General features: G+C 36.5%; 1 protein-coding gene across 2 annotated transcripts; it reads right to left on the minus strand.

The window, feature by feature from the left end:
• Positions 1-48: 48 nt before the first annotated feature.
• stam2 (signal transducing adaptor molecule (SH3 domain and ITAM motif) 2) lies at positions 49-13,884 on the minus strand. 2 transcript variants are annotated; one of them, XM_007227916.4, is made up of 14 exons: positions 13,705-13,884; positions 10,942-11,026; positions 10,639-10,714; positions 10,138-10,233; positions 9,852-9,998; positions 6,209-6,278; positions 5,832-6,024; positions 4,648-4,742; positions 4,467-4,552; positions 4,282-4,369; positions 4,130-4,184; positions 3,885-4,035; positions 2,322-2,473; positions 49-2,203 (listed from the first exon to the last, which is right to left on the minus strand). In XM_007227916.4, exons 1-14 carry the CDS (start codon positions 13,742-13,744, stop codon positions 2,020-2,022), a joined length of 1,518 nt encoding a protein of 505 aa, XP_007227978.3. In that variant the 5' UTR covers positions 13,745-13,884; the 3' UTR covers positions 49-2,019. The 2 variants fall into 2 exon arrangements, with proteins under 2 accessions (XP_007227978.3, XP_007227977.3); XM_007227915.4 differs by having other exon boundaries at positions 49-2,206.
• Positions 13,885-14,959: the final 1,075 nt, after the last annotated feature.

Consider the following 14,959-nt stretch of genomic DNA (forward strand, 5'->3'; position numbering starts at 1 on the left):
TACATTTATTCTCTTGCACCTTTAAAACAGAACCAAACAAGTAGCATGTGAAATACAAGGCAAATTTATTTTTGAAAGATATTAGAATTCACTGTGTTACAAAAGTAATCTTATAAACAAGAACACAGGAAGCAGGGCAACCTTGATGTTACAAAACGTTTGAATCTGCTAAAATTATACATGCCAAGGAACATTCCCTCTATCTCTCATTAAACATACAGGTTTACAGATCTACAGCAGCGTCTGAAATATAATCTAGAATTCGTTCTTATTTTACTTCCATCGTCCGACAGAACAAGGCATCTGGTGGTAAATGTTTATCAAGTTAAGGTGCAATACAGAAACGCTAGATATATTTTACATCTAATATACAATATCCTTGTGTTGAGGCAGGTTAAGAAAATAAAGTGAAGATTCTTCCGTCTAAGTCACACTATACATCATTCTAGCTCCACTAGCTCTTACCTATTTTAAGAGCTTCATTTCAGAAATGGTTCTCAGAAGCTGAGGTTCTTCTAGGGTCTATTAAATGGAATAGTTTTCTTTTTTTTAAACAACAGAAAGCAAAGCATTCTCTAGCTCTCAATTAACAACGACTGTTTGGTCAGAGGGTGTGACGGCTGTCCTCCCAAATCTATTTTAGATAAAACACATCCAACACATGAAAAACAAAAAGGAACAAGAGATTAACACACAAACACAAAGCCATAAGAGGCAGCATTCGTCATTTTGTGTTAAAGCATCATCATCAAAGTGATTTGTTTGCAACTTTACATATTCATATATATATATTTTTTACAGAGGTTAAATTAGAAAGTCCAACAACAGTGAACACCCACAAAGCAAACACAAGAAGCAGTACTTGCATATTAAAAAAAAAAAAAAAAAGAAAGGTAATTTTACACTTAACCCATAAAGATCAACCATAAAGGGATTGCATTTGTGTCCATGTTCAGTTTGAAGCTGGTCTTGTGAAAGTGGCATACAGTACACGAGCCTGTAGCTCCTACATTCTACTGCAGTGGCCCTGAACTGCTGCTTATAGAGCGCTGTCACTTCTTCATCCATCCTCACACACTCACATACACACACACACACACACACACAAATACACACACACACACATACACACACACATACACACACATACACACACACATACACACACACATACACACACACATACACACACATACACACACATACACACACATACACACACATACACACACATACACAAACTGAGGACCACATGACAGCAGCCTGATTCCAACACAATGGGAATTGAACTGTCATTCTGGCTCCTACAAGTAAACCTGAATATTACTCGAAATGCAAAATGTCATGTCACGATTATTTCAGCATTTTTGGAGTGAAATGAAGTGAAGTGAAAAACCTTCATTATTTTTTGTGTTTGTGTCTTTGTACAACATCAATTACCTTCTGGAAGGCAGCAAGATGTGAAGGCTAAAGCAATCAAGCTCCCAGCCTGCCAAGAGATTTGTCATTTGACATTACAGCAAAAAAAGAAACAAGAAAAAAAAAGAGAAATTATGCCTTATTTTTAGGCTGGTTTAAATTCTTAACTTGCGGCCAGAAATTCTTCATGGTCTTCAGCTGTAAAGAGAATGTGCTGGTGAATAGGTGAATATGCTGGAATATGGGATAATTTGAAAGGAAAAGAAAGGAAGAAAAAGTACAAAAATATGAGGATAAACATTTACAATTAAATATGGAAATATGCAGACAAAACTGAAGAGAAAGGAAAAAGGAATATCTTATTTTTATGGACAACAAAAACAACAACAGCATCTATCTTGAGCCAGACTACTTGCAATCCTTAAATGGACAACATCATATAATTCCTGTAGTGAGTCACTGCTGAGCCAAAATTCTACCAGCTACCTCAGTATAACCTTGCAATAAATCAGGAAAAAGAAACACATTCAGCCTAATCTCTCTGTTTTGATTCTGTGTTGGCAGGGATATGCACAGTTGCAGATTGTTGCTTGCGCAGCTTCACAGGAGGGGTTGCTGGTAGTAGGCAGCCTGCTGGTGCTGGGTTGATGGGGGTGCAGCCACTGAATAGGAGGTCGGTGGCATACCAGGATTAGCGTTTTGATAGGCAGACATGTCCATAGCCACACCCATCTGTGGCGGATAAGAGCCAGGGACTTGGTTCATATATGGGGCACTCATAGCACTGCTGCAAAAAAGGACCACAGAGAACTCTATAAAACTTTCAACCTATAAAATGAGCATTAGCTTCCAAAAGAGAGAGAGACCTACAGAAGTATAATTTCATGTGGCAAGTAAATTACCTTATGTAGGGAGACTGTACCGGCTGATTAGCGATTGTAGAGTTGACTGTGGGTGGCATGGAGCTGAGAGGCGCAGCTTGGTCTGACCCCAGACTGTAGCCCTGAGGAACACCAGCAGGCATGTAGGACCCTGATGGCTGGCCTGGATAGCCCTAAGAAAATGTAAGGAGAAAAAAGTTAATACATAAAATCACTGCTAATGCTCCTAATCTACTATAGAGAGAACAATAAATTATAAAAAAGTATAAAGTCTTTATCACTCCATCAAACCATTCCTTACACCAGTGGTTCTCAAATTTGTACCACCAATTCTCAAACTAAGGCTACGTTAATAAAAAGCTTAACGTTGCTCAGATTTGTTTGTTTTTTTCATAGCAATGTGAACTTGCCAAATCACTTTCATATGTGGTCCTAAATCAGATACGTGTCCGATCCATGGACATGCATCATGAATGTCAACGGCCAACCACTGAAAGGGCCGAAAGAACAGAAAGGACACAGATATTACAGGAACACGACTAAGACTATTAAGGCTGTATAATCCCCAGACCTTACATAATGTGGCTTGTTTTGAGTAGTACGAAGGTAAAGGTCCCAAATGCAGAAGAGTAAAATGCAAAAGTGCCAGTATAGTGCCCCACAGTGGCCCACTTCAAGCACTAGTGCTAAAAATAATTGTCAATTAGGTCAGAGCTCAATCAGTATAGGTATAAAATTTTAAACGATTAAACGATATCCAGCCCTAAGTAAAATGATGGACTCCAATTCCCAAGCTACTAAAATGCTAAATAATATCTTATCAGACCATTAAAGTTTCACTACACCACATCAGATTTTTTTATGACAGTAAAAATCTTAATACTTTCTCAGAACTCCCCCCAAAAAAAAGTCAATTACTATAACATCCTTGACCAAACATAAGCAGGGAAAGTACAAAACCAGTTTTCCAGTTAAAATGCACTCATCTAAATTCCAAATCAGTTTCCACCATGCTGTGAAAGATGGAACAATGAGATATGCCACGTTCTCATATTTACAATAGCTGTCGTCAGTCTTTGTCAGCAAAAAACAATCACACAACTGAAGAACAAGACACACATCATTTAACAGCTGTGAGTCTGTAGCTTTGCTGTTTCTGTAGTTACAATGCTGACAGAGGTGAACTAGATGTCTTCAGAATGTACAGTGGTATGATAAAGTTTGGGCACCCCTGATCATTTTCATGATTTTCCTTTATAAATAACTGGTTGTTCGTATTAGAAATTTTAGTTTCACAAACACAGTGATGTTTGAAAAGTGAAATGTAGTTTTTAGGATTTACAGAAAGCGTGCCTAATTTGTTTAAATAATTATTGCACACTTTCTGTAAACCCTATAAACATCATTTTATTTCTCATATATCACTTTGTTTGCCTGCTATATAATATATTTTACTGAAATTGCTGATCCCAACAACCAATGATTTATATAGGAAAATCCTAACAAAAATTATCAACTTTTTTTATACCTCTGTAAGAGTGAATCTAAGATGATTTTTTAAGTCTGCATGTGTGCATGTTTAACCTGCATAGCCACAGCAGGGGGGGCTGCTGGATAAGTGCCCTGGAGGGTCTGCATCTTTGTATAGTACAGCGGAGCCTCATTCATCAGCTGGTTATAGAGCTCCAGAGCCTCCAGCACCTTCACGTTTAGCTCAGAAAGCTCTGAGTGTTTCCTGTTAAAAACAGAGATCAAGTATTTAATAGGGATTGTACTCCTTTGATTGTTTTAAGATGTGAAATGTGATATGTTTCCTCATTTTAACCAACCTGTCAATCTCCTCTAGCTTTTCATCAATTAGAGGATTCATCTGCGCACATGCACCTAGGAAAAATCGTTTAGAATACTCAATCAAATGATTAAAACCAGAACCCAGGACGTTACATAAGATTAAAAGGTATCATTTAAAATCTGTGCATACCCTCCAGTGTGACCAGCTCAGCACTGTCAGGAGCAGAATCAGCAGGGTCTGTGTTCTGGAGTATATACAATGTTTTGTCCATCTTCTCCTGTAGATAAAATATGAATACAGAACAAAAAAATGTTTTATGTCCCATTTTACTTCTTCATCTACAGATATTTAACAAACTCCATTAACCATCATACCTCATCTATATGCACTGGTTCAGGCTCTGCTTTGACTTCCACTACAGGCTCAGCCTCAGGAACCGCTGTCTTCTCAGCATATGAATCTAAACATAAGGAAATTACAATGAAAATCCAGATCCAGCCTAAAGCAATAGAAGATATTTGATGACATGACATAAAAATGTGTATATTGTTTTACCTGGTTCTGGTTCTGCATTTAGGTTGGTTGTGACAAAGTTTGATGGAAAAAGCCCAACCCCTCTGTGGTTTTCTCCTTTCCACCAATTTGGATCACTATTAAACAAGAGTCACAGCACAGTGTTGTGTTAAAGTCATGTTTTTTTTTTATAGCCGTTTGGTTTTTAAAAGCACAAATAAAGAGATTAAAGCAGCTCAGTTTAAAAATAAATCTGTTTTCTGAAACACAAAACAGGAAGCAGATTTATTTTGGGATACTTGGGATAAGAACTTCCTTAGTTAACAATGTCTTGTTAAGGCTTTATCCTCTATGCTCTCCTTGTATATTACAATACTTCAGTTTCAAACATTGCAATCATCACTGACTACATACAGTTAGATCCATAGAAATAACATTTTTACTATCTCTCCAATGGATTTCTTTTTGTGTTAGAGAAGTGCATTGCGGTAACAGACATTTCCATGTTCTGTTACTACAAAATCTCATACAGTTGCGTTGTTTGAAAACCAAAAAGGCCAGAATTCTGCCAGTATAAGCTGGAGAACCAGTGTGCGTGAGCAAAGGGCTTTGTTATGTTAAATTTATTTTTTTTATGTCAGTTACTTTTTTGAAGCCAATCAACAGCCAGAGTTAGCTGTCCATAATTCTTTGTTGCAGCCTCCTGTTGTTATGGATCTGTAGTTTCTCTTAGCTTGTTCCAGCTGGGGTTGAGCCTTGGGAGCTGTGGTTCTTACAGCGTTCTAGCTCGCCTTGCCCCCCTTGGTACTCGCTGCCTTCAAAAAGCATTAAGTGAATGGATGCCTGTGTAGGGTACGCATGGGCGGCGGATGCTCCATGGTTAAACAATTAAATCAGTACTTCTAATATGTAATAAAAAATAGCACTTACAAATATATATATACATGCAGCATTTATGGAATTTACACCCCTTTTGTAAACACTTTAAAAATGATAATTTTCACTTAAATTCACAAAATATTATGAAAAGATCTAACCATGAGCTCAGCATTGTACATTGAATCAAACTGCGAACAACAAGTCTATTGTTACACCCCTGTTAATTATATTATGATATTAATCCATAGCTGTTTTAAGTATGTTCACTAAATGCAGTAACTTATTAGAAAAACTGTCTAGATACCTTTGGACTGCTGCATACCAGTAGTTTAATGCAAATGAATTACCTGTCATCCAGTACTAGCACAACCTCTCCAGCCTTAAAGGTCAGTTCATTGTCCTCAGCTGCCTCAAAGTCATAGAGGGCGCGCACTTTGCGTGACTCTTTAACGCTATTTGTGTTGTAGGGTGGATCATTTGTCACAAAGATCGGCCGAGTCTCAGCTTGCTGTTTCTGCTCCTGTAAGGACAGCTCAATGGCTGCACAAAGGCACAGACAAGAATGTTCATTCATTCATTTATTTATTTTCTCTGCTTAAATGTCTTAAACAAAAACAGTAAATACCTAACACAAACTTTAATATGATTCATATTTTAATTGTTAGCATTGAAGTAAACACAATCAGTTTAAGTGGTATATTATCATGCAGCTGAACAGGCTCACCTTTGGCAAGGTCGTCTTCATCAGATGCTCGAGTGGTAGCAGGGGCACTGCTGGATTTGCTGCTGGAGCTCTGCAATCAACACAGATCAATGCAGCCAGAGGTCAGTTATGGTCAAACCTCAAACTGAGCACAGCTTCATCCATCACAAGCAAACATCATTTAGTATTCCTGTCACTGCAGTGCACAATACTGTAGCGAATATGGATGAAATAATACCACCATACCATAGGACAACATATATGATAAATAATGCAGAAATAAGTCAAAATCATCAGTCATTTTTTTTGAAGTTTTAAGGGTCAAAATATACGGTTAATGACCCATAGCCAAGCTTGGTACTCAATAATGGTACTCAGCCTGGACAGGATGATCACTGAGTGACCTGATTCCTAGTATCAAGTATATAACTGTATAAACCATCAATACCTCATCAATACGTCATATTACTTATTTATTTATTTATTTATTGACATGGTATTGACAAGTATAGGTTCTTCTATTACCAACCCTCCCACTTCACAGCTGATTGGCTTAACCCATTAGAGCCCAGGCTCAGATTTGAAGATAAATATTTTTGTTAAATTTACTTTAAACATTTTTTTTAGAAAGAGGGCACATAAATGTAAATATCCTAACAATCGTGTCAGAACTAGTTATTACTACTTATTAACACTAACCCAGCTCACCTACATCCTGTAAATAAGGTCACATGATCACACATTCACACACTGTGCTGTGATGCACTCAGGATGTTCGGTATGTGCCACTTAAGGGCTTTGCATATCATTTTAAGGTTCTCTTTCGAGTTAATATGGCTACATGTAGCTGCACTGCCATCTACAGATGCATCCCAGTCAAATCAAGGAAGGAAAATAATCGAATGTGCCAAAGAGAAGAACCTATGACCCAGCAACTGCTTTCAAAATATAGGTCAAGTGCTACAGTTTCACAACCTTTTATTACCTTCAGGTTCACAGTCCTGAGAATGAATCACGGAAGCACTGCTTAAATAACCCAGACATAAAAAACAAAAAATCACTACAACAACATATCCTACTCTTCAGCTTTCAGCAAAGGTCAAACCCCAGAGGCTCCACCATACCGAACCCACACCCCCACCATATATTACGCTCTTGTCAAAACAAAGGAGAAAAAAAGACGAGTCTCTGGAGAGTATGGGCCCTATTTCAAATATGTGAAAGGAAATTCCATTGTAAAATTCTCAGCCCCCTACTTCAAACCAGCCTCTCCTTTGTACATTTGTTTCTCAATGCTCAACTACTTTTCTTATTTACACAGAAAAATACTTTACAGGGCAGTTTCAGTTTCTCAGATGAGGATTAAGCCTAGTCTTGGACTACAAAATTTTAAATAGAAATTTCCAGTAAAACGAAAACATAGTTAATGTTTAGCTTAACCCTGTGTGAGAAACTAAAACTGCCCTTCTAATAAACAATTACAAGTGGCACTGACACAGACGTGCAAACGCACACGCACAGCTTGTACAATTCTTCCAAAAAGAAGAACTTCCAATAGATTAGTATGCTCTGAAGCAGGTAAGCATGAACTTATTAGCCCCATGCCAAATGCCTTGTATGGGTTGGAGAAATATATAATGCCCCTATGTATTGAGCTGTTTGTTAGGCTTGCCACTCTTCCTAGAAAATACAAAATTGCCCTTTATTTGGCAATTTAATGTTGCAATTTGATCAATATTTTCATAAATGTCCAACACATGTTTGTCACACACATCAACACTAAATCTAACAATAATGATTAATCATGAACAGATTTCTTATCTTGCCAGAGGATACCAGTGAATGGCGCATAGCTTAATGTAGTATATTATTTTGGATTAACAGTTAAATAAATAAATATATACTTAGATGTATTTGATAAAAGAAGAGTTTATTTAACATGTATTCACATTTCCTAGATGAAAAAAGAAACATTTGTCTGTGTATTTTGTATCAAAATAGTATTTTTACATACATATTAAAACTGTATATAAGAAATGTAAAATTATATATTTATATTTTGACTCCACAGGAGTCGGCCCATCGTGGTCATGGTTGAGAGGAGTTGTGGTTATCATTACTTCCTTATTTTCATTTCTGAAAGGTGACAACCCTAGTGTGTCCACATAGTGTATCATTAGTGTCAGTAACAGAACAGCTAGGAAAACAGCAACACTCAAACTGACCCAGATTTCAACATTCCAGATGTTACAGAAAAAATGACAGCTGCTGCCAAACCTCACACTAACTTTCTGAGTGCCCTTCCAGCATGTCTAATGTGGCGAGATGAATAATTGATAAATCATACAGAACTGACCTGAACTAAATCAAACTGTTGCAGCATGCAGCACGCCAAGTAACTAACATTTATGTAGGCCAACTCACGCAGGACGTTTAGAAGATGACCAGATAATTAAGCGCAATGCCAGGCAAAGTCAGTTTAAAAATATAAGAAATGTAATTTTGTATGCCCTGCGCATACAAAAAAATCTCAATTACAACTTGAACAAACCATAAGATTTTAAAATGCATATAAATTGGATCAGTGGGTGACAAAATTGGAACAACAACTTCAGCCCTCATTAAATTGCACACGCTGCCCAGCATCTCTAACTGTCTCTGAGCTCCAGCCACATACAGAGAACACAGGCCCCTCCACAGTGCTCCCCCAACACTAATACTGAAATCTCCGTATATACTGTATATTGAGACACATCTCTAGTTTTACAGAACAAGCATGTGACAGTATCTTCATGAATTTGCAAATGACAGTAGTTCATGGAAAGTTTGAGTCCTTTGCATTTTCTAGAACCTAAAAACTACAAACTTGTCAATCAGAAAAGAAAACTCTGCTATAGGAATTCTCAGCTAATGTAAAGAGAGCTGAGAAGTTAAATTATCATCTTATCATACAATAAACGGATGACCTTAATTATATGCTGCTCTTATATTTGTATTTAAGTTTAAAAGATAAAATAAAATAGTGGAAAACTGCACAATTTTTCTGTGACAAGATTTTCATCAAAAACATTAGTTATTATGACAGGTAGGGGTGTGCCAAATCATATCATACGCAAAAATATCGCCAACATTTTTGAATATCGTAAACGATATTATACCCTCAAATATCACAACTTTGACCCACCCATAATTATCACATCAGGGACAACTTTTCTGCTTTATTTAGCAAAAGAAATATTCACACTGTTCTCATTTCCCATTATATATCTACTAGAGATAAATTATACCTGTCCAGTATCATTTATTTCACTTTAATCCTGAATATATGGAGACATCTGGAGTGATTTTAGCATAATGACGTTCTGGATCATTGACTTCTGTTACAAATCGGATAAGATTTTTGTATTTTTTAACATTTCTCAGTTAGGAGTGTGCCATATATAACATCATATGCAATAATAAAAAAATAACTTTCATTTTATTGCAGTAGTGTATTCCTTAAATATTTTTTTTAATTCAGTGTTTCGTAATATCGCCAAGAGTATCATTATTGCGAAAAATACCATGAAATATTGTGATATTATTTTAGGGCCATATAGCCCACCCGTAATGACAGGCCTAGCTGTGGTTGTCAGAACATCACATTAAAACTTTTAATGTCTACCTGAGTGCCTGAAGACGGGAAGGTCACCCCCTCCTCCTTCAGAGATTTGATGGTGGCACCAATAAGGCTCAGCTGTGGATCTTTCTGGAACTCGTCAGCCCACTCCACCAAGAGGCCTTTGAGTTTCTCGATCACTTTTGGGTGGGCCTAAGCAACAAAAAGAAGGAGGCAAATATTACTAAAAGAAAAGTCTCAAATGTCTAAAGTGCAACCATTTGAGTCGAATTCTGCAAGAATTGAATAGAGAGTTGAACTAATATTTGTACAGATGGCAGCAGCATCTCACTTTGTTTAGCAAGCTTCGTACTTCGCTGGCAAACTCTCTGGAACAGATTTCTAGATGGAAGATTTTTCCACTGTTTGCGACACAAGCACCTAGTAACTGAAGAAGAAAAGGAAGAAGAGTTTCAGTTTCAGATCACAGACAGTTCTGAAATATTTACTGGGTGGTCTTATTTTATTAATAGTTTCAACATTCTGTATAAAATATTCTTTCAAACTGTACAATAAAAACAAATTTAGAAAAACTCTAATAAAAAAAACATTGTAACCATTTTTATCTGAAAACAACTTCAGAAAGGCTAAAAATAGAATGGAGAAAATGACATCATGCAGCAGCATGTGACAGTATGACTACACAGCCAAACCCTGATCACTGCCATGTTACTGTGCTCTAAAGGATATTATATATATATATATATATATATATATATATATATATATATATATACACCCTCAGAGCAAATACACATTCAATGCATTGAAAGGTATACTGGTTCACACTCACTGTTAAAGCCTGCATGGCAACATGAGGGACCTTATGGTTGGCTCGCTTTACAATTGACCTTAGACAATCCTTTGCCCTGCGGGAAAGAAATGAAGTCAGTTAGAGAAGAGACTGTTGTAAAATGACCCTTCACTTCTTCTACAGTTGTAAGTGCTCTCACACAAAACATTAGGCCACTGTCCTCCAGAAATTCTTCATAAATCTAATTTATCTAAAACAGGAACATAACAATACAAGCAGCATTATCTGACACAACAGAGCTAGTACTGCTCCACATTTCATGAGTGTCTCATTTTAGCTTACCCATTCTGTGTTGTCCCAACCCGGTCACAAATATCCATAATGAGGCCCCAGTCTTCCGTCGTGTTGTGTTCATTGGTTACTTTTTCTGAAATTACAGACAATAATAATTATTTAGTCCTAAACTAAAAGCTAGTGTGCTCCTCATTATAATTACATATGATGAAATTTCTAATATCATTTTTTTCACAAGCCAGTTTTGGCATGTAAATAAGATTTCTGTACCTTCGCTTACCACAAATAAAAAAACATCCTAATTTGCAAGTCTATTTGCATTTGCTCTGCTATCATTTCAGCATGAACAAAGCCCTTCCTTTCTACATTTCTCAATAACACCATCATCAGAATATCAGGAAGAGCTCCAGACCAGTTTCAAGAGCCTTCAAACGGACTGGTCACTTAAAAAGACTGGACAATGAGAAACCTGCATATTATTTTAACTTTTAACTGCAAGGCACAACTACTGATTTGTGTATCTTTATATTGTCAAAAATAAGCAAACTTGTATATTATTTTCTTTACAAATATCATTAATATTTACACACAATACACTACAACTATTTAATTATTACCAGTGGGGCTTGAATTATGTGAAAGAAGCTGTCTTGGCCACTACCAATTATACTGAAGTTCACATATATTCTACCTAGCAGTTAGTCTCCATGACATTCAGCTTATTCTGCCTCTTTTTATAACTACAATTTATCATAAATAAACAGAAACACAAAGATTTGTAAAGCATAATTCCACAAATTTTCCAAACCTCTGTTTTTGTTTTTTTCCCCTCCAATCTGGCCTGGAAATTGCCATTTTCAAATTCCATGACTTTTCCAGGTTTTTCATAACCGTACAAACCATGTAGCTAGTTAGCCACTTCATGACACTCTCCTTTCTACATTTATTTTTTTAATGCTGAATTATTTTTCTCACCTACACAGAAAACTATATTACAATGCAGTTTCTCAGACAGGGATTAAGTCAAGTCTTGGACTATACAGAATTTTTAATAAAGATAAAAGGAAGATAAAAATAAAAGTAAGACATAGTTTATGACTAGGCTTAATCTCTGTCTGAGGAAACTGACACACCTTCTAATAAACACATTCAGCTACCTGCACCCAAGTTGCACCCACTGCTGAAACACATTCACACAACTTTCCTTGTCCTGCTAATTTGGGGGGTTATTTTTTGTGTTTTGCACAGCATTTTTGGCTTTAGTTTGTTAGTATTATGACTACTTGTTGTTGTCGTTTTTAGCTACTGAGATGTTTATCAGTACTAGACTATTCACTGACTTTCAAGAGGGTATATTAGTAGGGTAAACTAGCAATGACACCCATAATACAACCAGCTTCCAACTCCCAAATAAACCATCAGTATTTCTAATCTTGGACTACACAGCATTTTGAATAGAGATTTTCCTGCAAAAGGAAAATGAAGTTTATGACTAGGCTTAATCCCTGTCAGTTCTAATAAACACATTCAGCTACCTGACACAGATAAGCAACAGCTCTGAGGGAGTCTTTCCTTGTCCTGCGAATTTGGGAGGTTTTATGGGGGTTTTGTACAGCATTTTTGGGCTTTAATTTGTTAGTATTATGACTACTGTTGTTATTTTAATTAATGAGACGTTTAAAAAACGGGTATAATAGTAGGTTAACTAGCTACGAGGCTGCGACACCCATAATCAACCGGCTCCGAACTCCCAAATAAACAAATAGCTAGGTTAGCTAGTTATCACCCAGAAGTGGCAAATAAACGTTTAGCCAAGCTAACGCAGTTTAAACAAATCCATAGGGTGCATTATTGTGGTATTTAAAGTAAGTTATGCCTTCTAGATATGTCATCTTATTCCAGTGTTATAAAGCTATTAACTATAAAGCTAACACAACCAACACGGAAATAACAAACTCCAGCCTCTCTCCCAAACTCTCTTCAGGAAAAGGGAAGCAGTGACTCCAATAAAAATACACCGAATTTAACTTCAACCTTTTCATAACCTTTTATTTAGATAATACAATATAAAGACTCGATTCAGAGGGTTAAACTGAGTTGAACAACGTTAGAAAATAATCTATACGGCTCCTTAATGACCACATAGCTAGCTTAGCTAGCCTGTTGGGCTAGGTTAGCTTGCTAGCCTGTTAGCTAGGTTAGCTTATACATATATACATAGATGCCCCGTCGACTGACGCCGTCTATTGGAGCTGGCGTTGCAGCCGGCCGCCACATTGGAGGAGTCAACCATGCGCCTTTAGTGCATTTATTAGAACTGAGAAAGGTGTTTAATACCTACAATAATCACAATTATATGTGTATTAATGTATATATAGATATAAAATTAATTAATTTATACACTTATTAAAATGACATACCATACTTCTGTCTTTGTTAAAGTGCATAACACAAAGTATTTCAACATGAGAGCATTTGTAATGTGTGACAGCGTCCTGAATCATCACTACATTTCTGCCCTTTGTAACAAACCAAACCGTGTAAAAATCAGGTACATATTGGTAGAGTTGTGATTATTATAGATGTAATAAATACCTTCCTCGGCACTTATAAATATACATGGTTAACTCCTCCCATATGGCAGCCGGCTGCTAAGACAGGAGGCAAGCTATGCGGCGTCTATGTGTTTACATCTATGGGTTAGCTTGCTAGCCTGTTAGCTAAGTTAGCCTGTTAGCTAAGTCTTATACCCCAGTACCGTAAACGCAGCACATAATATCCCACAGCTATCTAACTAACACAGTCACTCACCGACGTCCTGGTCAAAGGGATTTTGAGTAAATAACGGCATGGTGACTCCGTGACTCGCCCGATAACCCGTTAATCCTGAATGTTAGCGCTGATAGATCCGCTGGTAAATAAATATTTCTCCCTGATCCATTAAAGTCCGCACACTCAACTGCTGCTCTTCCGTCAACTTCACCTGCTGCCCCGCGCTGCCTGACAGAAAACACACTCTTCGTTTCATCTTCATCTTCATCTTCATATCCTAATTTATATATTTTTTTTAATCCAACTGAACCTAAACAAAATCTAAAAATAAGGTTATTTTCCGATATTTTTTTTATTTAAAAACGGCAGTTCCGAGGCTTCTTAGAACTGGTGTTTATTACACGCGGCGAAACACCGCCCCCTGCTGGAGTTCAGTGTTCACTTCTTCATTCACACAGATCATTATTACTTTACATTATTACTGTGCTTCTTCCCCTTTCAGTTCATTAAAAATAAAAGTATTGTTTAAAGTTTCAGCGTTTTACACGTTCCCCGTTTAATAAATCTTCAACTAAAGTATTCCGTCTAAACCTGAGGGAACAATTCATTCTGAGGAAATGATGTATTAACGTGAGGATTTTTTTTTTCAATTAAAGGAACAATTTATTAAATTGAGATAACAATTTGACATATTGAGAGATTCATTCCATTATTAAAGTGAGGGAATTAGCTATTAAACTAAGAGAATATTTGATTAAATTGAGGGAATGATCTCTTATATTGAGGACAATTATTTTTTTACAGTCATTCTTTAGGTGCACTGCTGTAATTAAGTACTAAAATGCTGTATCTGTACTGCAGAATTATTTTTTTTCCTATTTCCACTTTTTCTTCCATACTTTTACTCTGATATATTTTTATGTGCTCCTCATCATTAACCTATTTAAGAGATCCAACTGATCTTATAAAAAGACCTCCGTGCTCCTGTTCTGCCTTTAGCACAGCTAACTTTTCACTGCTTTCTCACTGCTTTCACTTTTTAATAGAGCACTTAGTACTTATTTTTAAGTTTGGAGCTTAAAGAACACTTCAATTTTTACACAAATTACTTTTTATAGAGCACTTAGTACTTCAACTTCTACTCAAGTCACTATTTTAATAGAGCACCTAGTACTTCTACTTAAGGGTGGAGATTAAAGAACACTTAACTTTAACACTTTTTTGATAGAGGAGCACTTTTTACTTCAACTTCTACTCATCACTTATTTTGATACAGCACTTTGTACTTCAACTT

This window comes from Astyanax mexicanus, chromosome 11, assembly GCF_023375975.1.
Source record: "Astyanax mexicanus isolate ESR-SI-001 chromosome 11, AstMex3_surface, whole genome shotgun sequence".
Classification (NCBI taxonomy): domain Eukaryota; kingdom Metazoa; phylum Chordata; class Actinopteri; order Characiformes; family Acestrorhamphidae; genus Astyanax; species Astyanax mexicanus.

Excerpts from the sequence above, each read along its gene's own strand:
- stam2 (XM_007227915.4), bottom strand. The coding sequence starts at position 13,744 with ATGCCGTTATTTACTCAAAATCCCTTTGACCAGGACGTCG. Across the intron at positions 10,715-10,941 it reads GTTGGGACAACACAGAATGG|GGCAAAGGATTGTCTAAGGT; the intron begins GTAAGCTAAAAT and ends TCTTTCCCGCAG. Across the intron at positions 4,553-4,647 it reads AAATGCAGAACCAGAACCAG|ATTCATATGCTGAGAAGACA; the intron begins GTAAAACAATAT and ends CCTTATGTTTAG.